Raw genomic sequence first — 26,250 nt, 5'->3', positions numbered from 1 at the left:
TTTTTTGATTGGGTTGATTGGGTTTTTTGATACTAAGCTGTATGAGCTATTTGTATATTTTGGAAATTAATCCTTTGTCAGTCTCATCATTTGCAAATATTTTCTCCCATTCCATAGATTGTCTTTTTGTTTTGTGTATGGTTTCCTTTGCTGTGCAAAAGCTTGTAAGTTTGATTATGTCCCATTTGTTTATTTTTGTTTTTATTTCTATTGCCTTGGGAAACTGACCTAAGAAAACATTGGTATGATTTATGTCAGAGAATTTTTTGCCTATGATCTCTTCTAGGAGTTTTATGGTGTCATATCTTATGTTAAATCTTTAAGCCATTTTGAGTTTATTTTTGTATATGGTGTTAGGGACTGTTCTAATTTCATTCTTTTACATGTAGCTGTCCAATTTTCCCAGCACCACTTATTGAAGAGACTATCTTTTCTCCATTGTATATTCTTGCCTCCTTTGTTGTAGATTAATTGACCATAGGTGAGTGGGTTTATTTCTGGGCTTTCTATGCTTTTCCATTGATCTATACGTCTGTTTTTGTGCCAGTACCATACTGTTTTGATTACTGTAGCTTTGTAGTATAGTCTGAAGTCAGGGAGCCTGATTCCTCGAGCTCCATTTTTCTTTCTCAATATTGCTTTGGTTATTCAGAGACTTTTGTGTTTCCATACAAATTAAAATTTTTTTGCTCTAATTCTCTGAAAAATGCCATTGGTAATTTGATAGGGATTGTGTTGAATCTGTAGATTGCCTTGGGTAGTATTGTCATTTTAACGATATTGATTCTTCCAATCCAAGAACATGGTATATCTTTCCATCTGATTGTGTCATCTTCAGTTTCTTTCATCAGCATTTTACAGTTTTCAGAGTACAGGTCTTTTGCCTCCTTATGTAGGTTTATTCCTAGGTATTTTATTCTTTCTGATGTGATGGTAAATAGGATTGTTTCCTTAATTTCTCTTTCTGATATTTCGTTGTTAGTGTATGGAAATGCAACAGATTTCTGTGTGTTAATTTTCTGCAACTTTACCAGATTCACTGATGAGCTCTAGTAGTTTTCTGGTAGTGTCTTTAGGATTTTGTGTATAGTATCATGTCATCTGCAAACAGTGACAGTTTTACTTCTTCTTTTCCAATTTGGATTCCTTTTATTTATTCTTCTCTGATGGCTGTGGCTAGGACTTCCAAAACTATGTTAAATAAAAGTGGTGAGAATGGACTTCCTTGTCTTGTTCCTGATCTTAGAGGAAATGCTTTCAGCTTTTCACCATTGAGTATGATGTTAGCTGTGGGTTTGTCATATATGGCCTTTATTATGTTGAGGTGTGTTCTTTCGGTGCCCACTTTCTGGAGAGTTTTTACCATAAATGGATGTTGAATTTTATCAAAAGCTCTTTCTGCAGCTATTGAGATGATCATATAGTTTTTATTCTTCAATTTGTTAATGTGGTGTATCACACTGATTGATTTGCGGATATTGAAAAATCCTTGCATCCTGGGATAAAGCCCACTTGATCGTGGTGTGTGATCCTTTTAATGTATTGTTGGAGTTGGTTTACTAGCATGTCATTGAGGATTTTTGCATCAATGTTCGTCAGTGATACTGGCCTGTAATTTTCCTTTTTTTGGGGTATCTTTGTTTGTTTGTTTGTTTGTTTTTAGTATCTTTTTATTTATTTATTTTTAAGAAGATGTTGGGGGTAGGAGTTTATTAATGAATTTATTTATTTTGGCTGTGTTGGGTCTTCGTTTCTGTGCAGGGGCTTTCTCTAGTTGTGGCAAGCGGGGGCCACTCTTCATCGCGGTGCACGGGCCTCTCACAATCGTGGCCTCCCGTTGCGGAGCACAGGCTCCGGACACGCAGGCTCAGTTGTTGTGGCTCACGGGCCTAGCCGCTCCACGGCATGCAGGATCCTCCCAGACCAGGGCTCGAACCCGTGTCCCCTGCATTGGCAGGCAGACTCTCAACCACTGCGCCACCAGGGAAGCCCCTATTTATTTATTTTTATTTATTTAATTTATTTATGTTTTAACATCTTTATTGGAGTATAATTGTTTTACAATGGTGTGTTAGTTTCTGCTTTATAACAAAGTGAATCAGCTATACATATACATGTATCCCCATATCTCCTCCCTCTTGCGTCTCCCTCCCACTCTTTGTCTGGTTTTGATATCAGGGTGCTGGTGGCCTCATAGAATGAGTTCAGAAGTGTTCCTTCCTCTGCGACGTTTTCGAATAGTTTCAGAGGGATAGGTGTTAACTCTTCTCTAAACGTTTGGTAGAATTCACCTGTGAAGCTATCTGGTCCTGGACTTTGGTTTGTTGGGAGTTTTAAAATTACTGATTCAGTTTCAGTACTGGTACTGGTACTGGTAATTGGTCTGTTCATATTTTCTGTTTCTTTCTAGGTCCACAGATGGACCTAAAGATTATCATACTAAGTGAAGTAAGCCAGACAAAGACAAATATCACATGATATTGCTTATGTGTGGAATCTAAAAAAATGATAAAAGTGATGAACTTATTTACAAAATAGAAACAGACTCACAGACATAGAAAACAAGCTTATGGTTACCAAAGGGGAAAGGGGAGGAGGGATAAATTAGGAATTTGGGATGAACACATCTACACGACTATATATAAAATAGATAAGCAACAAGAACCTACTGTATAGCGCAGAGAACTATACTCAATATCTTGTAATAATCTATAAGGGAAAAGAATCTGAAAAAGAATATATATATACACATATATACTGTATGTGAATCACTTCACTGTACACATGAAATTAACACAACATTGTAAATCAACTATACTTCAATTTTAAAAAATTTAAAAAAAAAAAGATCTTCGGAGGCAGACCTGTATTCATTCAAATCCTGCCTCTGCCACTTTATAGCTATGTAACCTCAGGCAAGTTACACATTCTCTGCCTCAGTTTCCCTCATCTATAAAATGGAGATAATAGTACCTATTCATCATGAGGATTGCAGGAGACAAGTACACCTGAGTTCTTAGCACAGTGCCTGGCCAGTGGTAAACGGTCAGTATGTTACTAATGACAATGATAATAGTCATTAACATAAAGAATCTTCCCTGTAGTGAATCTTGTGAGAGATACTGAGTGCAACACCAGGAACCCAGGTTGGAGAAAGCTGTCAGAAAAACAGTTGAAGAAGCATGCAAGAAAGAAACAAAATTATAAACTAGCTATGTACCAAGCCACAGTCAGTCCTATTTAAAAATAGCTACCTACTAAGCGCTTTTGGGGCCTCACAGACACACCACTTTCCCTGAACTGCTCTCACCTGCCTGAAGACAGATGCTCCAAAAGGAACTCAATTGTTAGAAATCCCCTCCTCAAGAGTTTCACCAACCAAGGAAGACTGATCCTTACCACAGGAGAAGAGACTACAAGTGGACACCACACCTAGATAAACTGTCACCATCACATCTCCCACCTATGGGCTGTACTCTAAGGGCCCATTTATCATTCCTAAAAACCTAAGAGGGCTACATCCCCCCTTTCCCTATTAAGATGGTATTTCATCCCAAGTTCTAAGCCACCTCGGGAAGTTATTCATTTTCCTCTGGGTATCTCCCATGTATACATGATATATACATGTCACTAAGCTTGTGGGTTTCCTTTTGTTAATATGTCTTTTATTACACAGGTTTCAGCTAAGAACTCAGAAGGGTAGGGGGAAAGTACTTTTTCTTCCCTACATGACAGTAATTTAGTAAGAGGGTTTCCAGAGTCCTGATGCACTCAGCGGAAATACTGGGGATGTGACCAGGTGCTCATGGAGGCTCTTCAGGAACCTGAATATCAGCACACCAGAACCTTTTCCTTGGGGCCCACAGAGCTCTGGGAGGCAGAAACCCTGACGTGCATGGTGCAGGGAGGGGGTGGAGGCAGCACAGTGTCTAAGCACCTAGTCCTTTACTTGTGTGGCTTCTTTGTGAGCAAGGCACACGCCCTCGCTCCCGTTGAGGAACCTGAGCCAAGTCGCCTGGAATGTTCTCTTTGCACAAGTCACTCATCAGTGCAGCTTTAGCTCATGCTAGTCCTTCTGCTGGGAAATGCTTCTCCTCATTAGACTCTGCCTGTAAAAAAAATTCTACCTGGCCTCCAAAGTACAACTCAAAGGAGGCCTTCTTATTCATTTATCCAAAAATATTTGCTGAATGCCTACTTATTTGAAACAGACCTTTTTCTGGGGATACCAAGAGGTATAAGGAGTGCAGGCAGCCAGGCAAATAAACAAATAGTGAAATTCAGCGAGATGGGGGCTACAGTAGAGGCATTTACAAAGTATAGAGGGGTCTTAAAGCATTCACCCTGCAGGGAAGGCCACTGGCCACAATTAAATGAATAAAGTAATTTCAAGAAAAGTGTTAGGAAGAAAACAAAGTTGGCTAATGTGAACAAAAGTGGCTGGAAGTTTGGGTGTCAGAGAAGGCCTCGGAAGCGACACTGAGCCAAGAGTGGAACGGTGAGACCAGCAGCCACAGCAGCAGCAGCAGCAGCAGCGAACACAAAAGGCCTGAAGAGCAGGACCGACGTTGGTTTTGAGGAATATAAAGAATGTCTTGTGTCTGGAATGTAGTGAGAGGGGAGCCAAGATGAGATTACACATAAATAAAATGTTATACTCTGCCTTTTCCACTCACTATTACAATGTAAGAATGTTCTTGGTTGTGAAAAATGATTTGTAAACATCTTTAATGTATTAAAATTTTTTAATGGCTGTATTAAAAAATCATATTTTTAAAAAGTTATTTTCTGCTTTAAAAAAATCATCACATGAGGTACACTCCTGATACAGAGACACCCCCTGCTCAGCCTTCACCAGAAGTCAGTAGGCAGAAGGGCATATGGGGGTCAGGCACCACCTGCAGGCGTCCTCACTGCCACGTCTGGGCCCCCGTGGTCAAGGCTCAAGTAGCAAAAGCCCCAATGACCAAACCCTGGAGACTGGTGATATGTCCTGTTCCCAGCAGAGAGTGTCTGAGCTCCAGAAACTTCTCTCTCCAGCCTCCTTGCCCCCTCCTTTGTATTGTTCACTCTACTGTGACTCACGGCTTTAGGAGAAACTGTAAGTTCTCAGATGTTCCCTGCTAGAGACCACTTCCTTGTTTTCCATTTGCAAGGAATAGGCAATGCTGCCAAAGGCCCTCCTCCAGAAGCTTGCTCTCCTTTCTCCTCTCTTTCCATAGCTTTTGGCTTCTGGCTTCTCTGGAAAGCCAAAGGACTCCTCCAACTTCTCTCTGCCAACATTTTAGTCTTCAGGGCTTGAGCTGCAAGGTCTGCGGAATTCCTGTCCATACTCGTGTATCCACTTGTTGGCCACTGGGGGAAATGGGGAGGAAGAAGAGCAGGCTCAGTGGAGCAGACGGCAGCGATGCTCACTCACAGGGCCATTAAATTCCACACCCTTGGCAACTCACTTGCCTCACCCTGGTCCCAGCCCTACTATGGACTACAAGATGTTGCTTCAGCAGCAGTAAAGAGCAAAAAGGACAGTGGCACCTGGAAAAAGTCCCTGACAGCTCCTGCTACTACAGACTTATTTTCAAACCCGTGGGTACTGTGGTCACTTACCCTTCATGTAGCTCCTAAAAGCCCACCTCCCCCAGGGAACCATTCCAGGGTAATGAGAGAAAAGGGATGGATTCTCCTGGCAAAGTCCACCTCAGCACAAGAGTCCCTCTTCTACTTCTTTTTCTGTCTTCAGAGCTAAGTGCTCTTAGACACATATATGACATAAACACATCCCCTACTTATTTATCTCTTCCTTGTTTGACCCTCTCCTCATGGGGAAGCACCTGATGGTTCTCTCCGTGGGATAGAGGACTGGGACTTGGCAACATATTATTCCTTAGCTGTGCTCAGGAATCAAGGCCCATCTGGTCAGGCCAATAAACTTTTACTGACACCTGCTCTATGACAAAAGCCTGCCCTTATGGGCTCCCAATGTACTGGTGGCAACTAATCCAGAATCTGATCACCTCAATATAATGTGGCACTGTTAAGCTTTTGGAATGAAAAGGCTATGTTATTTTCCATCCATCCCTTATTTCACTTTACCCTGAACCCCTCACCCAATTCCCATGCCCAGAAAGGCAGGCCTTACCCCACTTATCTCCTACCAGGACAGGACAGCCAGCATGAAGTGTGTCACCATCCCCTTCACCACTCCTATGCAGGTTCCACCAAAATAGTGCTGCATTCTGAAAACAAGCAGACCCCGCCCCAGGGGAGGTTAGCCCAGAATCTGAGTCCTTAGGAAGCACTTGACTGAGCACAAAGACATGCATGTCATTAAACAAGAAAACTGTCCATGCAGATTGGGGGCAAGGCATGCATAAACTGCCACAAAATGGTATAAGCTGCCATTTACTCATTCACTCATGCATCACTTATGGAGGGCCTGCTCTGCTCTAGGCCCTGAGGATGCAGAGACAAATCATGTCCAGTTCTCTCAGGGAGTTCATAGTCTTGTGGGAGAGACAGACATAAAAACAAGAAGATGAGACAGTGTGACAAGTACTAGGGGAAAGGTGAGCACATAATTTAAAGGGCTTTAAATAATGCAACTAAGAAGCAGCAAGGTCAGGACTCAAACCCAGGCATTCTGATTCCAAATCGTATATGTTCTTTTTCCCCCCATCCCCAGCTTTTTTTCCTATATGCTTACTTTAACCTTGGCCAACCCCCTGAGTTTTGATAAGATACCCAGCATTTACTCACTGAATGCTTAGGATGTGCTGGGTACTGTGCTAAGTGCTATGAGGCGTGATCTCAATTATTTGTCTTCATTTCATTCCTGAAGTAAGGGCTGTCATCCCTGATTGATTGATCTGACATTTGGGGGAGATATTAATTCATTAAACAAACCTCTTACCACACTGGCCGCCCTCTGTGCCTTGCTTGACGTTATACTCAATACGTTGTTATGTTGACTTCTGGAGGCAAGGACTATGAGTTTTCCTCGGTACTCTCAGTGCCCCCAGCCCCCAGTGTTTACAAAACAAATGACTGAGGGGACCAGTTGTTGTCAAGGATCCGAAGGGGACTCTCACCTTTGAGGAGCTCTATTGTAATGGGAAGGCACACATGTAATCATCCTCTTGTAATATAAGTGTAAATAAAATAAAAAATAGAGGCACAAGTAAATGCAGGAGTCAAGAAAATTGAGGGATTATCTTTGATTCTGGGAATGAGGGTAGACCTCTTTTCATTCCCTCTCCCAGGAATAAGCTTGCAAGCACAGGCAGCATGAACGCTAGGGTGTTAGTTCTGCACTGCTAAAACCACCTGCTGGGGCCAGACCCCCACTCACCTTGACCACAGGCACGCTAAAGTTGCCGTAGATGAAGGCTGTGGCTCCTCCAGCTTCCACCGAGCTCAGCTGCAAGGCCAGAGGAAGAGCCAGGGTTGAAATAGCCCGACGGCCCTACTCTGCCTCCCATGACGTCTGATGTCATTTCTGCATAAATTCCCTCTTGTGTGGCCCTCTTTCAACTCTGGGAGAAATACTTATGGAAATACAATCACCCAATTTAGGAATTGAGAGAGCCTACTCAGTGGCATCAGTATTTGCCTGCAGGGCCACAAGAGGGCAACATTTAGAAATGTCCCCTTTCTTTACCCTTTGAGCTAACATCCTTATTGAGAGTTGCCATAAGTAGATTCGAACTTTGAGGCACTCAGGAAGAAATACAGTTTATGTCACAACCCAAGACACAGACACATCCCTGAAGTAAGTTTCATAAAACATTCTTTTTTTTTTGCTGTACGCAGGCCTCTCGCTGTTGTGGCCTCTCCCGTTGCGGAGCACAGGCTCTGGACGCGCAGGCTCAGCAGCCATGGCTCACGGGCCCAGCTGCTCCGCGGCATGTGGGATCTTCCCAGACCGGGGCACGAACCCATGTCCCCTGCATCGGCAGGCGGACTCTCAACCACTGCGCCACCAGGGGAGCCCCTCATAAAACATTCTTAACTACATCAGATGCCCTCTGTTATTTTCCATTTTATTTTATTCTATTCTAGTTCAGATTTCTTAAATGCTGACCAGATCCACTAAATTGATTTCACAGCCCACTAATGGATCATGACCAGTGGCTTACAAAACACTGTTTAGATTACAATGATTATTTTTGAAAGCTGGGCATCATAGGAACTACTGATTGCACCTTTGGTGTGTTTACCAGATCACTCAGACCCTCTCTAGGTAATCTCAGCTAAAGGTTTTCACCACTGGTATATTCTAGAATTATGGATGTATTTACTTAACTTGAAGAGTTCTTTCTGATTGTCAAAGAAATATGTAATAACCTAAACATTTTGAAAAATACTGGAAAATACTTTAAAATACTTAAAATAATATTATTCTTCATCTTACCAACTGGAAAAAGAAAAAAGCACTGTTATGGTTTAACTGTAATAGTTGACATTTATTGAGCACTGGCCATATGTTAGGCATCACACTAAGTCCTTACAAATATATTATCTCACTTATTCCTCACAACAAATATATCATCCTTACTATTCCTGTGAGTTAGGATTGTTATTATTTACATTCTACAGATGAGGAAACCAAGTCTCAGAGAGATTGAGTGGTTTACAAAAGGTCATATAACTCCTTGGTGACTGAGCCAGGACAAGAGCTGAGCCAATGCTGTCTGACTACAAAGTCCCTGCTCATAACCATTATGCTACATACACTCTTGAACATTAGGCTATTTCCCACTGTTTACTATTATAAACAACACTGTGAACATCTTAACAAGTAAAATCATTTTTGCGTTTTAGATTGTTTTCTTAGGAAAGAGTCTGAGCATTAGTAGTATTGGGTCAAAAGTATATGCAAATATTCAATACTTTAGATACATACTGCTAAATTATTTTCTCACCAGCAGCATGACACAGAGTGTCACCCTGGCTAACTGTCTACCAGCACATTCACAGATCCCGCCATATTTGCCTATGTTACAGAGCAAGGGCTATGGGAGTTGGGATGTTAGCACTTGTTAGAGGAAACAACTGACGTGGCGATTCAGAACCTGGAAAAGGCAGTGGTGATTTTTAGCACATCTTGGCTCCCCCTGTAGTCCTTTGGGAAGGGTGATGAGAGCAACAATTTGCTCCTTGTGTTCAAATAACTAACAAACTGGATGATTCTGTTCAGACCCCTGTTGTCAGCCACTGTGGGTGTAAGCAAGATACAACAGAGGGAACCTGGACTTTCCTGCCTTCCTCTACCTGTGGTTTCACAGTATAGTGGGAAGGAAGGACTTATCCAACAAATTGAAAAGAGAATCGGATCTGTGTGCTATGAAGCTCACGAGCAGGGCATGGATTGTAAGATTGGTGGAGGGGAGGGAAATCTTCCCTCTGTAAACCTTCCACTGTTTTGTACTGGGACTGATCTTATGTCCAGTCTGAGTAGAAAATCACTAACCTGATTTCAACTCAATCCTCCCAATACTTCTTACAGATTATTTTCTCCCTATATAATATTACTCTTATGTTCTCCATAAACCTTATCTCTTATGTTCAGAAATGTTTATGATGGTCTTAACACCAACCTGAAGATGAAAGGATTGGGCATAACCTAGCACTTCCTAGGTCCCACGATCCCATTTATGGGGTCCTATGCTTGCTTTCTGGGATACATGAGAGAAACATATTGTATGAAACTTCACAGAGAGATATCCCCTTACATTATTTCATCAGATCCTCATGACAGCCCTGTGAGGAGGCGCAGAGCAAGAAAACAAGCTCAAAGAATTGATGTGATTTGTGCTGAGGCCACATGTTAAGTGGCAGAACGAGAATTAGACCAACTGACTCCAAACCCCAAACGCTTTACATTCCACTCTGTATCAAAGGCTTAAAATCCAAACATATACACACTCTTGCATTTGTCATTTAAAATTGCTGGGCTACCCTTACCATAGTACCCTTACCATAGTAACTGGGCCTCTGTAATCAGGGAGTCAGCTACAGAAGATACTAGGGGGATAAAGAACAGTGAGATATTGGCCCCTAGATGTCCTATTCTTTGGTTGAGATCAATGTACTTCACTGCCTGTGACCTCCCATGCCAGCTTGAGTCATCAACCAGAGATGTACCAGCAGCTGATCCAAGCTGTGTCTCCTGCCCAGAGAGCTGACATCAGCCATCCCTCTGCCTGATCAGAATGCTCAGAATGACCATGAGAGGCCAGACACCATTGGCAATGGCAGCCTTCCAGTTCTGCATAAAATTAAAACCAAGCCACATGAAGAAACATGTTGGGATTGCCAGCATTAAAACTACAGAGTGCTGGCCTCTGATTGTCCTTTCTTGGCTACACTGTGGAGACCAGTTAACAGGACTAAGGAAAGAGGGAATGCTAGGGTGTAGGTGTCTGCTATTCTACTGAGCCTGAAACCAGGCCTTCATCTTAGGGTGTTATGTAGAGGACTTACATTTGGCATGTTTATTCCTTCATTTAACAGTAATACACCTCTTAAAATTTAAGTGACAGATGCCTGGAATTATGACTTGTCCATAGAGAAGGAGGTAAACCCACATGATCTGAAGGGAAGAGGATAGGTGAGATAATAAAGACTGGGTCCGAATTCTATAGGATCAGGTCAGAAACTAGGAGAGGAGGCCAATTTTTTTTTTAAGGGGGTATAATGTAGATTTTAGTGAAGAGTTTATGAGGAGATAAGGAAGAAAATTTTCACCGCATATGAGAGAGCCACACTTACTGAATTTCTCTGTAGGCATCTCTGTTCTTCCCAGCTGCTTCATTTCTCTCCTCTCTCCCCTCACAGCTCCACAACCTCATCTATAGGTCCATGCTTTTCAACACCAACTAGTCTATGGGACCTCAAAGACAGAGACTCTCACATCCCCTTCCTGTGTTGTTCAGGTCCCAGGATCTCTTGGCCTTCGGTGTAACCCCACTTCCCATCCTAATCACTGACAATGACAAGGTCACATTTAGGTCTACACAATGTAAGCTCTTTGAGGGCAGGAACTGACTTGTATTGATATTTCTTTATCTCTCCTATAGTGCCTAACAAGAGTGCTGTAGGAAATTCACAAACATCCCGGAGATTTTTCTGCTGTGAAATTCAGATAAAATCAGTATCTGATATTGCTTTGAAAACCGTAAAATAAAAGAGATGTAAATAGTCATTAAGTAAGCAGCCCTGGTCCCTCCAGAGGAAGACTCACGTAGATCATAAATGTTGCGACTCGGTTCCCAGAGTTCATTCTGTACAGTGGGCTGGTTGGTGACTGAGACAAAAATAGAACATATCATTATTTTATGCAGATGGCACCAGAGTAACAGCCAGGATGCCACCATAATACAGGGAGGAGAAAAATGGAGGAGTCACAGATGGGATATAGCCTTGAGCTATACCTAGTCAGGTATGTGCCTCTCTTTGCTGGCAGGTACTCAATATACTTTTTTCCTCTACCACTTTATTAGATACTCATATAAGTGAACTGTATACTACTAATCAAACAAAACTGCTTGTTAGTAGTGAAAGCACTATGTGAGGGGTTGATTGCACCTTCAGGTTCTTGGTGAAATAAATTAACATATAAAATATTACATAATTATTCTGTAAAAATACTAAGTCATAAGACTGGAGTTCCCAATTATTTGCCAAAGAGGCACAGTTTTTTGTCATAGAAGAGTTTGATATAATTTACATGTCATAAAATTCAATCATTGTAAGAGTGTTTTTCAGTGAGTTTTAGTAAAAAGAAGATGAGTCAGCAGCAATCAGCTTGAAACCAAGGCTTTCAATCTACCTAGAACGAGAACCTTTGTTCTAAAATTTCACGCAGTATTCTCTGGGGGCCCTATAAGAGCTCTGTCTCAGAGAAATAAATAACCCCCTCGTTGCCTACCCCCCGAGATTTGTCACCGACCCCATGGTTACCGTAGCATGGTCAAAGTGAGGCGCATAGTGCCCTCCGATTCCATAGTTCACCACCTGGAGATACTCTGCGTAGGGAGGCTGGACATCAAGGCCTGTAAGGCAGGCAATGCGATGGTCAAGGGTCACCAGCACTGGGTCAACGGTGTCCTTTAGCCAGGCACTAAAACACACCACAGGTTGCAGCATCAGTGATCTGATGCCAGAAATGACTAAATATCTGTGAATGAATGAATGAATGATGTCAACTGCCAGAAGGAAGGAAGGAAGGCAAGGAGGACAGGAAGATAGACACAAATACCTAATTACCTACTCACTCCTCCTGTTAAGTCGGCCCAGTCCATTTTGTGCTCTATCTTAACATTCACACATTCATTCAACAAACATTCTCTGAGGCCTACTGTATGCCAGACCCTGTGCTAGGTGTGTGAAGAGTGAAGGTTCACATCACCAGGCACTGGGAAGAGAAGACAAAACCCTGTCTTTAAAAATGCTATGTTTAGAGACATCTCAATGGAGGAAGCTGGGTGCAATGGAAAAAGCTCTGGATTCAGAGGAGTAAGACCAGTCCCGGATCCTCGGCTTGACCCTTGGTCAGGCCCTTAACCTTTCACCTCTCTTAAGGTTCAGTGTATTCACCTATAATATGGGGATGGTAATAATATCTACTACACAGACTTCTGAAGATTGTGACAGACAATGCTTATGAAGATGTTTTGTAAGCTGTATGTTATTGATTGCTGTAAAACAGAGAAATCTCTGCTCTTTTGTTCTACTCCAGGACAAACCAGGATAGGTCAAAGACCAGAGAGCAAAGTTCTGTCTCTTTTCCTGAATGTCTTGTTGAGGTTCTGATAAAGTGGAGGATTTGGGATCAGAATGTGGTCCCTGGGAAGTGAGGGAGTGTTCCCCAAGCAAAGCCAGTGAGCCTCCTGGGGAGATGATGAAGGCTCTTAAGGGAAGCACCTTGGCATGTCTGGGAAGACCACTTCTTTGGTCTATAAATGATGGATTAATTTGTTCATTCTTTTGTATGGAGTGCATGCATAGTGCTATGCTGTGGGCTCTAAGGTTTACAAAGATACCCAAGACAATGCTGTTGTGTTCTAAGAGCTCATGAGAGGAGACACACAAATATACACAGATACAACTGAGCACAAATCAAGGTAGAGTGAAAAATAAGAACCAGCCCTTAAAGTAAAGTTCTGGGGAGCACAGAGGAAGGAGATGTTAATTCTGACTGGGGCACTTAGGTAAGATGGACACGTAGGCCAAATTTTGAAAGGTGCATAAAATTTCAATAGATGGAAAAGACATAGGGATATTCCAGGCTGAAGAAATAGCATAAGCACAGACATGGTGGGGTGATATACTACAGTGTGTGTCAGCAAGAAAGCATTTAGTCTATGAGAGAAGTAATGGGAAATAATGCTAGCAAAGTAGGCTCAGGGCATGTTGTAGAAAGCTGAGGACACTGTGGTCGGGAACCTGGTCTTTGTGGATAGTGATTAGGAGTGCATAGGTGACCTTTGAGGGACCAGTTCCAGTGAAGTTGTGAGCACAGAACCAAAATTCAAATGGGTGCACTGTGGTGGAGGGTGGGTAGTGAGAGGAGGCAATAAGGGTCTCAGTTTCTTTACCTGAAAAGTAAAGAGAATATCACCTACTCCCCTAAAAGCAATGACTCTAAACAGAAGGTTGAATTTTCTCCTTGACACTACAATATCAGAAAAGTTAGCAAAGCAACGAAGCTGAGGTTAGATGGGCCTTTCAAAACTTAGAAAATAACTTCTAATGTAAAAGGTCCCCAAAACGTACCAGACCAAATAAGTTAAGCCAGATGATTCTGAATCCAAGCTTTCATCACTCACTTCGCTTCCCAGACAACAAAACCATCCACCCAGCTTGAGGTCTGGCCTCTCCCCAAGGATGTCATCACCATCTCCCATGGCTCCGGTGGGGACCCTCCTCTTACGGTATCCTGTCCTTACAGCACAAACCAAGGGCTGCAGTGGAGGGGGAGCAGGGTTGGAGGGGAGGGAATACGGCTGGGCTCTCAACTACAGAAGGTATCAGATCCAGAGATTCTGGCCATCCGTCTTGCCTGAGTGGTGGCAAGTCATGCTTTGAATATGAGTCAGGAGGTAAAGTCAAATTCCAAATAGAGACAGGACTTGTTCCCTGGAAAAGCAATCCTGGTTAGGAGAACAACTACACACTTAATTTTCGGTCTAGGGCATAGGAGTTTTTTCAAGTCTTTCCCTAATAGCCTCCTAGTTAAGTGCTCAGAAGATGTAACCACCTGAGAAAGGCCCTTGGGTAAGGGGAGCGGAAACTGCTCCCTCTCAATGAGAATGTACAGATGTAGGCGTGAACTACAGTGGCGTCTCTAATGGCACCTGAATGGCTGTTGCTGACCTTCAGTCACCTGTGCCACAGGCCCAAGGGTGGCCAGCAGGCAGGACCAGAGTCCCTGCCAAGAAAGGACCCCTCTTACCTTTTGCTGATGCGGTATTCCACTGGTAACTGCTTTTCTCCTGATGCCACCACAGATCTCTGTAGCTGGTGTGAAGGATGTAAGAGAAAGTCCAAGTGGTTATGATGCAAAGGGAAGGGCTCTCACTTCCATAGACACGCTTCTCTCTTAGCATAAACCTAACAATCACCTGTTTCTCCTTAATTAAAGGATATTTTGTACATGCTACTAATTTAGTGATAGCTATCAATCTTAAGTGACATAAAAGCTCAGAGTTGAAAATAACCTTTAGCTTCATATCTGGTAAATAGTAAAAACTGAAAAAGGTCTGTAGAACTGAAATACAAGTGGTTTTGAATCCCTTTTGCATCGGCAAGACTGTGAGTTCTGTAAGAACAAGGGCTGTTTCTTATTCATCTTTATATCCCAGTGTTTGGGGCAGGGCCTGACTGATGGTAAGTTAAGCTCTGACTTAGTGTTCGTCAAATTAAATGAACACCTCCAGTGACAGGACACTTTCTACCCTCAGAGGCAGCCCGCTACTTCTGAACAATTCTAATAAAAGCCCTTCCTTACAGAGAATCAAAATCTGTTTTGTTTGCAGCTGCCTTGGTTATGGGGAAAAAACAACCAAACAGGTTTGAAGTCACTAATTTAACTGAATGTCTCTATTTTGTTCTGAATGTCTAGATATAGATTTTAAATTATTTTTAAATAAAGTGGCCTCTAATTGCAAAAGTACTGTACCAGGGACAGAAAGAGAAATATTATTTACATAAGGATATCTACTTCTGCATTTGTCATCAGAATGTCAGCTCCAGGAGGGCAAGGACTTGGTCTTTTTTCAGTGCTGTATCCCCAGGAGGCAAAGAAGGCCCGGCAGGGAGTAGGTGCTCAATATTGGTGAAATGTACCCAGGAGTGAATGAACCAGAGTCCTGTGGCTAAAGACACAGCCCCGGCACTTCACATGCAGTCACAGCAGAGCACGGAGCAACAAAGGGCACGTGACAGAAACCCTTTCCCTTCTCAGAGGCTTCTACAATATTATTATTCCTGCTGCTAAACCAGGTAGACAACCTTGGAAAAGGCTCTTCCCTTGCTTGGACCCGTTTCCCCAGCTATAAAACGCAGCACGGGAACAATACATTCTTGTAGTCCTTCTCAGCCTCTCCCTCTACAATACTAGGATGCAGGGAATCGGTAAGTAACTGATATTGTCTCTTTCTAGTCCTCTAGCCAGCATCCTCTCCTGAGCCATTCATAGAGGAGTGAGGAGAGATTCATAGAGAGATAGTCCCTTCTGTTCTTTTCGGACAACATCAATGGTTTAAAAACAAATCCCAGGGAATCTCCACTCCACCCTGCCTGCCCCCTCCGTTAAAGAGCCACACTGCATTTAATTCCTTTAAGAATTATTTACTGTGCACCTACAAGTCATTCATTTGGGGGGACAAATACTTATTGGTCGTTCTCTGTGCTAAGCACTGTGCTATGCATTGTAAATACAACCTAGGAAACCAGACATAAGGCATCCAATGGGGCCCTAATGGACAAGTACAGGGTGCTATGGAAATACAGAGAAGGAGCATCTAGCCCATTCTTATGAAGGACAGGAAGGCTTCCCAGGATGCCCAAGAGACAACTGGAATCACACAGGTGAAAAGAGGCCAAGGGAAGAGTGGTTCAGGCAGAGAGAAGAGTGTGTGGGGAGCCAGTGAGAGCACTGCCTGTTCATGGAGAGGCAAGTTGTTTAGGGTGGCTAGGGCGTCAGTATAATGGGAACATGCTGCAGAGGGAGTGGCAGCAGCCAGGCCAAGGAGCTCTGTAATCATTTGAAAGCAAAAGTAACCCATTAAAGAGTTTAAGTGGGCTTCCCTGGTGGCACAGTGGTTGAGAGTCCGCCTGCTGATGCAGGGGACACGGGTTCGTGCCCCGGTCCGGGAGGATCCCACATGCCGCGGAGCGGCTGGGCCCGTGAACCATGGCCGCTGAGCCTGCGCGTCCGGAGCCTGTGCTCCGCAACGGGAGAGGCCACAACAGTGAGAGGCCCGCGTACCGCAAAAAAAAAAAAAAAAAAAAAAAGAGTTTAAGTGAGGGCTTGACTCAGTCAGATGTGACCCTTTGCAAATTGCTCGGCTACCACGGGCCTAATACGGAGCCAGGCATTTCAAGGACAACATATGATCCCTGCTAGTTTACAGTCTAGCTGGGGGGACAGGATGCTTACCCATGAAACTGATCGTGATTCCAGACAACACGTAAATGGCAGAATAAATGAAAGTACCAAACAGGTGGAGACAAAAACTGAGTTCGGAGGAGGGAGGTTACTGTATGTGGCTCCAAAAAGTGCTCTGAAAAAAATGTTCCTCCTGAAAGAATCTATGAAAGTGGGCCAAAGTGGTCAGGGATAGGGGCCAAGAGAGGCATAGGGTTTCAGCTGAGTCTTCAAGGATGCGTAGGATGCAGATGGGGGAGGAGTGATGAGACAGCAGAGAAATGCTTCTTTGAGAAACACACAGTGAAGAGGAGCAGAGAAATTCAACACAAGCCACTGAGGTGGCTGTGTCCCATGGGGCAGCCACTACCACACACCCCCAGGGCTTATTCCTGGGTGAACCAAAGACCAGACAGGGATCAGCAACCCCCAGCGAGACGCTTCTGGAGGAAGGGAGAGTGGCAAGATCTGTGCGTGCCAGACAGACGACCTGGCTACAAGGGATTAAATGAACATCTCCGAGTGGGCCGCCTGTCCTGTTACCACAGCAACAGAGTTGTCCTGAGGAAAAAGGAGCTGCGGCCAAACGCTCCCGCTGGCTCACTGAGAAGCCAAAGCTATTGAAAATACATCGTTCCAATTCACCAGGGAGGGGAGCTTAATCGCTTCAAAAACCTTCTGTACAAAGATTCCAGATTTCTCTGAAGGGCTTTTAGATGAAATTATTATTGCTGTTTTTCTCCCTCCAATCCACGTCTGCTGTCAGAGACTTCCTCAAAATCTGCAGACCTGATCAGGGCACTCCTGTTTCAAACTGTCCCACAGCTCCCCGCCTACCTTTGAGATAAAATCCAAACTCCCCAGCTTGGTACTTCCAGCGCTTCTAATTGTGTCTCACGTTGCAGCCTCATCTCCCATCACCTCGCACCCCCTCCCTTGCACATTTCAGCCCCCGAGCTTCCCCCCACTCTCTGGACACACCACACAGCAGGCCCGTGCACAGATTGTCTGTCTCCCTGTAATACCCTTTGCCACCTTTCACTCTGATGAATCTCAGGTCCACAGAGAAGCCTTCTCTGTTTCTAACTCTCCCCCTTCCCCCATTTGCTCTTCACCCGACTGCCTTTCCCTCGGAGGAAGGTTCACCTTTTTAGGCTGCCGTAGCACAACTCCCTCACACACCTCTATTACAGCACGTAGCACAGTGCATTGTAAATATGTTTTCCCCATTCTGCAGGAAGCTCCTAAATGTGAGCGAGCAATACTTAACCTCCTCGTAACAGCCCAAGCACCCGGTACAGCATCTGGCACACAGCAGGTTTGTGATGGCCTGGCTGCCGGGGTGAATAGCACACCGTGAAGGCCACAATGTCTGCTTTGACACAGTAGTTCTGAGACCATCTTAATGTACCGTTTGTAAAGAGGCAACATGCTTATAGTGGTGAGGTCGACTGCATGATTTTTCTAAATATTTGCCACACTTCCTGACGGACTAAACTCCCCTCTGCATCAACATCAAGCTTGGCGCGGTGACTGTAGAGCCTTCTCCATGGGAGAATAAGATATACTCTCCCTGCTGACTGCAGTGTTAGCTGTATGCTGTGCCTTAGCCAGGGAAACGTGGATGGAAGTAATGCCTGGTGCTTTCAAGCAGAAGCTTTAAGAACCAGCTAGTAGTTTGCCATCTCTGCCTTTTTCCTCTCGCATGAGACAGCAGTGTTCCAAAAAGAGGCTGCTCTGTTGGGCTGGGTCCCAGAGGAAGACAGCACGGGGCGGAGCTGCAGCCAGCCCAAGACAGACAGGCAATGGGAGGATGAAGCTGACCTCTACTGCTGTTGTAGACCTCTTCCACGTATATGGAATGACTGATATTGGGGGAGGGGGGTTCCTTTATTTTATTTCTTATTATTATTATTTTTTTTTGCGGTACGTGGGCCTCTTACTGTTGTGGCCTCTCCCATTGCGGAGCACAGGCTCCGGACACGCAGGCTCAGCGGCCATGGCTCACGGGCCCAGCCGCTCCGCGGCATGTGGGATCCTCCCGGACCGGGGCACGAACCCGTGTCCCCTGCATCAGCAGGCGGACTCTCAATCACTGCGCCACCAGGGAAGCCCCCTTTAATTTTTTTAGGTTAAATTTATATGCGATGATATGAACAGATCTCAGGAATACCATTTGCTGAGTTTTGGCAAAGGCATCCAGCCAGGCACTCCACATCCCTAACAAGACATTGACAGCACATTTTCAATACCCCAGAAAATCCCCTTGTATCCTTTCTCAGCCAGTCCTCACCATCCAGAGGCAACCACTACTGTGATTTTTTTCACCATTGATTAGTTTTATGGAATGGCTGGTATTTTGAACTCCTGAACAGATGAAGTATCTAGTTGTTCAGGCTGCCTATTCTCACACTTCTGAACACCAGTCATATAAAGAAACAAAGGGAAGTTCTTGGCAGGCCTTGGGGACACTCACCCAGGGTTCTGCAAGGCCTCTAATTTTCTGAGCCTCGGTGTCACTGACAAAGTCATGGTAGAGAACAACATAGGGTTCCAGGTGGATGACCTCTTTCCGGACAGGCTGGAGCAGCAGGTAGGGACTGGAACTGGTCTCATAGGAGCAGTAGAGACTGGGGATCTGGTAGTGAGTAGGCTGAAAGGAAAGACTAGGATCAGCTTAAGAGAAGAAGGGTCTAGGAGCAGAAACGGATTTAGGGGAACTACAGCATAAAAAACCTGGAATGCAGGAGATTCAGAATTCAGTCACTGACGCTGTCCAAGTACGCTTTATTTTTTTTTAGTGCATCAGCCTTTCCCCTCATATCGTCCCAATTCTACCTTTTCTCCCTCTATCCGAGCCTGTTCCATTTTTCATTCCCTGAGAAATCCTACCTGGGAACCCAGGGTCTGACATAACTCCTCATAGGTGTCCCTGGTCTGCAGGTGGGGTACGTTGGGCCTCTGGATGACAGCCTCAGCTACGGCCTGGTTAGGGCTCTCTGCCAAGAGCTTTTCGTATTTCAAGACATTCCTGGCCATCCTCTTATTATCTGGGCCTGGAAGAAATCAGAGCAGGGAATAACACAGGTTAACAAACGGTGGTCCCAGAGAGTGCCACCAAGGTTTCCTATAGCTTCACTGTCACACGTGATCAGCAACTGGACACCTAAATAATTCCCTGTGTCCATGCACAGGAGACTGTAAGGCCCTCACTCCCAGGAGAGTACCTGGCAGTAAGAAAAGACTGGGCCTGGTAGATCTGAAGGAACACTCTTAGACCAAGGGATCATGAGGATGTGGCTGTAGGATGGTGTGATGGTCAGTTTTACGTAGAGGGAAGAAGCTTCAATCTTTTATTCATTCATTCACCAACTCTCCAGTGAACATCTACTATGTACCAGACACTGTGCTAGAGGCTAACCTCCCAGAGTTGAGAGTCTAATGGAGAAAAGACACATTAACTACTTACAACACAACACAACAAGGAAGTGCTATGAAACAGAAGTTCAAAGAGCCAAAGCCTATAGCAGAGAGACCCGATCTATTCTTCCCTAGAGAACTGGAAGCTAATTTATTCCCAGCTCTACCAGATCTTTCAAAAAATCCCTAACTGGCCTAGACATAGCAGAGCAGTATGGGATAAAGGGGTTCTAGATGTTGGTTCTAGCCTAGGTTCCTACACGGGTCTTGTGTCTTGTTTGTGCCCACTTTGGCTGCAGATCCCCCATGGATTGGAGCTACCCATGGCCTGCTAGCCTCTGTGCATGATTCTCAGTGCATCTCAGAAGGAGGTGCTGACTTGTTGTGAGGCTCACAAAGCATCTTTCTCTGAGGAGCTCAATGTCCTTCTAACCACCACTGCCACCATCACCATTATTCTGGCAAAGGAGGGGACAGAAATTACCATCCTTTTTTAACCAGAAAAGAAATGAAGTTTGGGGGAATGGAAATGATGAGCCCAAAATACCAACAAAAATACTGCAAAACCATTTATGGAACCAGGAATCTCAATTTGCTGTGTCCTACTTATCCACCTATAATAGTGCACAATTTGGGTTCTCTGGGAGAAGCAGAGATTTTAATAGATAAAGCACAAAGAAATAAAGAGGGGTTGGGTTATCAATCTGTACCACTAACTGTCTACGTGTTTCCAGACCATACAGCTACTTCCTTATCCTACTGTTTGCCAAGTTATCAGAAAGGAATAACATTACTAAATGGATTCATTAGTAAGTGACAGTGAAATCCTACACGAAATACTTCATAAATATTAAAACATAATAGTGATTATATATATTACTTTAGTATCTAACTATCTTATTAAAAGAAAACCTGGGAAGCCATCTACCACCAACATTTTAAGCAAAAATATTCAAGTAGAGCTAAGCTAGTAAATCTCCCTCCCAGTTTTACTCTGGTGAGGCGCTGCCTAAAAAGGGTTGAAGCTGACCTCTGTGGCCAACTTGGCAGGATGCTTGCATAGCAAAGTGAGCTCCGGTTTAATGAGAAGAATTGCTATCTTTCTATGAGCAGCCAAAGTGAACATCCCTGCTGAGTCGCTCTCCTTCTTGCACACACAGCTCTCATTGATTGCACTCGTTCCCAGGTCTGCTCCCGAAACCCGGATCTTCAAATGTCCCTAAAGAAACTGGCTCCCAATCTCGGACTTGTTCTCCACTGAAGCAACGCTAATATATATGACTGGATGGGGGTGAAGGAGGAAGGGGACAGGTTGATATCTTTTTCTTAGCTTTCTAACTAACTTAAAAGCTCTTGATCAGTATGTAAGATTTAATAAAAAATTAGAAATGTGCCTTGGATTATGAAATTAGAAAAATAAAAATAGACAGCTGTGTTTCATTTGCAAGGACTAAAGGCCAAGAGCAGGAGGGAGTTTCCAGTAAGTCAGACCCGTAGTTATCTTTTATCGTTACGTACTGTACAGAAGAAACTCTCGGGAGAGGCTGAGGGCACAGGAAATATTTCCCACCTATAGAAAAGAAAGAAAAGGAAAAGAAAGAGTTAACTGCACTAAAGATATCTCCTCTGACGAACCATTACATGGATTTTTAAAAAAACTATAAAATATTCTTACTAAGAGTAGATAGTAAGACTCATTGAAATGAGCTGCAGACTAAAATGTAGAGGTTCTCTGTCCTAATTCAGGATTTGAGCCCTGATCCAAATCAGGTCTCCTCAGTTTCCTCATTTACAAATGACTTATTAACACCCTTACCAGGGAATGGAGAAAAATAAATGAAAATAAACTGTCTTAAAATGCCCTCAAGTCTTTCAAAGCATGCAAAACCATGTAATTGTAGAGTGTTGTTATTTTGGTATATTTTATTATTAAAATTAATACAGAATTATAAAAACCCTACTAAAAATATAATTTGCTCTCCAGGCTCAGTACTTCTGAGAGTCCACAAAGTTAGAGGAAGGCAAAGGAAGAACTAAACCTGAACCGTTCCCACTGCATAGTAATGACTCTCCCTGCAGCCATTCAACCTTGGGCTACACGTGGTCAAAAGTAAACAGGGGATTTCCAGACAAACCTGGGGAACAGAACCCAGGGCGGGTGGGCTGTGATCCTGCTCTGAGTGCCATGGAATGATGATGAGCTGCTAGAACTGTATTTCCCTCTGATCATTTTATTTTTGCATGTGAAAAAATTCATTTTTGATGATAAAAGTAACAATAAGAACACTATAAAACATGAGAAATAGGGGGAAAATGTTACACTGAAACCCAGGCATTTCAAGCACTTTGGATAATATATAGTGTTTACATAGTTACAATCATACTTCTTATACATTTTCATATCCTGATTGTTTCCCTCTACAGTGTAATCAGGAGTACTTTTTATATCTTTACATAGTCTTCAGAGACAGCATTTTTTAATTATTATTTTTCATTGTGGTAAAAAACACAAACATAAATTTACCGTCTTAACCATTCCTAAGTGTATAGTTTCAGTAGTATCAATATTAAATATATTCACATTGTTGTGCAACCAATCTCCAGAGTTTTTTCATCTTGCAAAATTGAAACTCTAATCATTAAAAAACAACTGCCAATTCTCCCCTCCCCTTAGCCCCTGGTAACCATCATTCTACTTTCTGTCTCTATAAATTTGACTATTCTAGATACCTCATATAAATGGAATCAAACAGTATTTGTCTTTTTGTGACTGGCTTATTTCACTTAGCATAATGTCCTCAAGTTTCATCTATGTTGTAGCATGTGTTAGAATTTCCTTTTTTTTAAAGACTCAGTAGTATTCCACTGTATGTATACACTACATTTTGCTTATCCGTTCATCCGTTGATGGATACTTGGATAGCTTCCCACCTATTGGCTGTTGTGAACAGTGCTGCTATGAACATGGATGTACAAGAGAGACACATTTTTTTTTTAATTTACCATCCTAACCATTTTTTAAATTATTTATTTGGTTGCACCGGTTCTTAGCCTCAGCAGGTGGGCTCCTTAGTTGCAGCACGCAGGCTCCTTAGTTGTGGCATGCGATCTCTCAGTTGCAGCATGCATGTGGGATCCAGTTCCCCGACCAGGGATCGAACCCAGGCCCCCTGCATTGGGAGCTCAAGTCCCAACCACTGCGTCACCAGGGAAGCCCCAAGACAGCATTTTTAATGGCTGCATTTTATTCCATCTAGAAGCTCCATCACAAACAATCTAACCATTCTGCTATTGTTTGGGCATATAGATTGTTTCTAATTATTTAATATCATGAATTACTCTGTTCTGTACTTAACAGAGGGATAGTTAAGTAATCTACTAGTATCTTATAATGTCAGATATTAACCCAGGGTTATAGATTTTCAAACCCTTTTGAGATGAAGAGAACTAAAATACAAATTTACATATTTTTAAAACTCAAGGGCTTTATCACAAGGTAAAATATTTTATCAAGAACAAAGTTAGAGTTACTTTTGATGTCCCAGTTAAATTCCTTTGGAAATGTGTACACTAAATCATGTTAAATGAAAAAAGAGAATATATACTGTGTATAATATAAAATAGATTACATTTATTGAGTGCATATGTGTCATAAATTGTGTTAAGGGCTTTACATGTATTAGCTCATTTAATCCTCATGACAACCCTTTGAGGTAAGCATTGAAGGGTAGCAGAATATGCCAACCTAAAGTATGCCTCTTTGGCATAAAGGTTATTTTGAGCTAATTATTTTGAGAAACAACAGATACAGGAGAAGTTTTTCAAACCAGAGTAGAAGTTGCCCTTTTGTAAGGCAAATTTACATTTATAAAGGAAATCTCCATTTGTGAGGGTGTCTCCCCCTGTGTACCCGGAAGAAAAGGTTGACTCTACATCAGAGGAGAATCTTATCAATGGAGAAGGCACCCACTTAAATCTACATAACAATCTTAGCCTTGCTTGCTATGCCTGGTCACCTCCCAGAACTGGCTCTCCCCACACCTTCTTTCTTTTGTCTTTAGCTGAATACAGTATTTAAGATGGAGGTTTAGGGCTTCCCTGGTGGCGCAGTGGTTGAAAATCTGCCTGCCAATTCAGGGGACACGGGTTCAAGCCCTGGTCTGGGAAGATCCCACATGCCGCGGAGCAACTAGGCCCGTGAGCCACAACTACTGAGCCTGCGCGTCTGGAGCCTGTGCTCCACAAGGAGAGGGAGCGATAGTGAGAGGCCCGCGCATCGTGATGAAGACTGGCCCCCGCTCTCCGCAACTAGAGAAAGCCCTGGCACAGAAACAAAGACCGAACACAGCCAAAAATAAATAATAAATAAATAATTTAAAAAAAAAAAAAAAAAAAAAGATGGAGGTTTAGATCCCCTCAGAGTTACTCATCCTCCCTCCCAGCCCCAATATCTCCCATGTCTACAGGAGGTATACATGTTAGTTAACTTATGTTTATTGTTCCTTTTGTTAATCTGTCTTACATTACAGGGAGGTCTCAGACAAAAACTCAGAAGGTTATTCGGAAAATTATTTCCACACTCTTACAGCATCATTATTATCCCCCTTTAAAGATAAGAAAATTAAGGTCCAGGGAGGTTAAGTAAGTTGCCCAAGTTTTCACAGAATTTGAACATAGGTCTGCCTGACTTCAGAGCCTATGGTTTAATTACTACACTTTACTGTCTCTCATTATTAGTAGTTACTGAAATGATTTTTCACTAAAATTTATCATGAAAAAGAATTAAATAATAATAGCACTATATATAATATTATATATATTATACTTTTCATGGTATATATAGATATATAATTTTATATGATAATGTAAGGTCCATGGAGGGACATTTATCCCTAATTTACTAAGGGTAAAAAGGGGACCAGAAATTGTCCATAAGACGATGCCAATGTGTTCTATTCCTGTGGGATAAAAAAAAAAAAATGTACTATGAGAGCACAAAGAAGGAGAGTCTGAGGAGAATTAAGGAAGACTTCACGAAATAGGTGACATTTGAGCTACACCTAGTAAGATGAATAAAATGTACCAAAGCACGATTGTGGAAAGGGAGAGTCTACAAGTGAGAAGAGGAGAAATCTAAGTAATCATAGGGGAAAAATACCAAAACAATTAGTCAGACACTGTATTTAAAACTCTGTCTTTCAGGGTGAGCTGCTTTAGTTTATCTTCTGTGAGTCTCCACATCAATTCTCCACTTTCTTCTTCTATTAAAATTCAATAACTTCTCGCCGTTTGTTGCGTCACAGGGATTCTGTTTCAGCTTTAGTATGTAGCAATTAAGCAGCAGAGTTAGGAAGAGCACCTTGGAAAGTTTTACAACAAAGAGCCACTTACCAGGAACTTGTACTGGAACAGGACTATTTGCTGCACTGCTGTTTTGGCAGCAACACATGGGTTTGGACCACGCACATCCTCCTCCCTTTTCTCAGGAAAAGGGAGAAAGGAAAAGGAATGTATGGAGCAGAAATGGTTTATTAGTTTTAGAAACTCTAGGGAATTGGCTCTGTAGTGATTTTTCCAGCCTATTCTTGAAGACTGTACAACTCTGGTGGGAAATGGGATTAGCTACACAAAGGATGTAGCTCCCACATGTAGGGAAATGAGCTTTCATGAGGGGCACAACAGGTTATAGATCAACAGTGCCAAAGAAAAACAAAGCTGGAGGAGGTACTGAGCTGATGCTCTGGACCAATGGCACCAGCTGTGTATCCAGACACTATTCACGTCACAGCTAGACTTGACTGCAGACGGGAGAGGATAACAATCAAACTTCGTCCTGACATTGGCAGTATCATGGCATAATATCTGTGACGAGTTATGAAATGTTGAGAGGGCAAAAGAGCGATCTGCATTGACTATGAAGCTATTAAACATTTGTGGATGCAGCCGCTGCTGCTACAGGTGAGAGACTGCCTCCTACATGGGAGACGATGACTTTAAAGTAGTCAGTACATTGGAAAGAGTACTAACGAAGAATCAGACAGACTTGGGCTGTAATCCCAGCTCTGTGAACTTTGTGACAAGCTAGGAATTCTTTGGAGATTCAGTTTACTCACATGAGAAATAGGGAAATAACAAAAGAACTGCCCTTCTTGACTCACATTTGGTCCTGTTGGGAAGAC

At 43.0% G+C, this 26,250-nt stretch overlaps 1 protein-coding gene across 1 annotated transcript in view; it reads right to left on the bottom strand.

Moving 5' to 3' along the window:
- Positions 1-4,732: 4,732 nt before the first annotated feature.
- Positions 4,733-26,250, bottom strand: part of P4HA3 (prolyl 4-hydroxylase subunit alpha 3) — a gene marked incomplete at its 5' end in the record, with an annotated part of 33,952 nt that continues 12,434 nt past the window's right edge. Inside the window, 9 exons of the mRNA XM_079707543.1 lie at positions 4,733-5,355; positions 6,140-6,236; positions 7,349-7,417; positions 11,243-11,305; positions 11,962-12,121; positions 14,456-14,520; positions 19,128-19,304; positions 19,544-19,707; positions 21,590-21,641. Coding sequence (XP_079563669.1) covers positions 5,285-5,355; positions 6,140-6,236; positions 7,349-7,417; positions 11,243-11,305; positions 11,962-12,121; positions 14,456-14,520; positions 19,128-19,304; positions 19,544-19,707; positions 21,590-21,641 — 918 coding nt within the window. The 3' untranslated portion in view covers positions 4,733-5,284. The remainder of the gene's footprint in view (positions 5,356-6,139; positions 6,237-7,348; positions 7,418-11,242; positions 11,306-11,961; positions 12,122-14,455; positions 14,521-19,127; positions 19,305-19,543; positions 19,708-21,589; positions 21,642-26,250) is intronic.

The sequence above is a fragment of the Hyperoodon ampullatus genome (genome assembly GCF_949752795.1).
Source record: "Hyperoodon ampullatus genome assembly, chromosome: 7".
Lineage (NCBI taxonomy): Eukaryota > Metazoa > Chordata > Mammalia > Artiodactyla > Ziphiidae > Hyperoodon > Hyperoodon ampullatus.
Note: the sequence above shows the minus strand (reverse complement) of the source record. Positions and strands in the feature narration are given on the sequence as shown.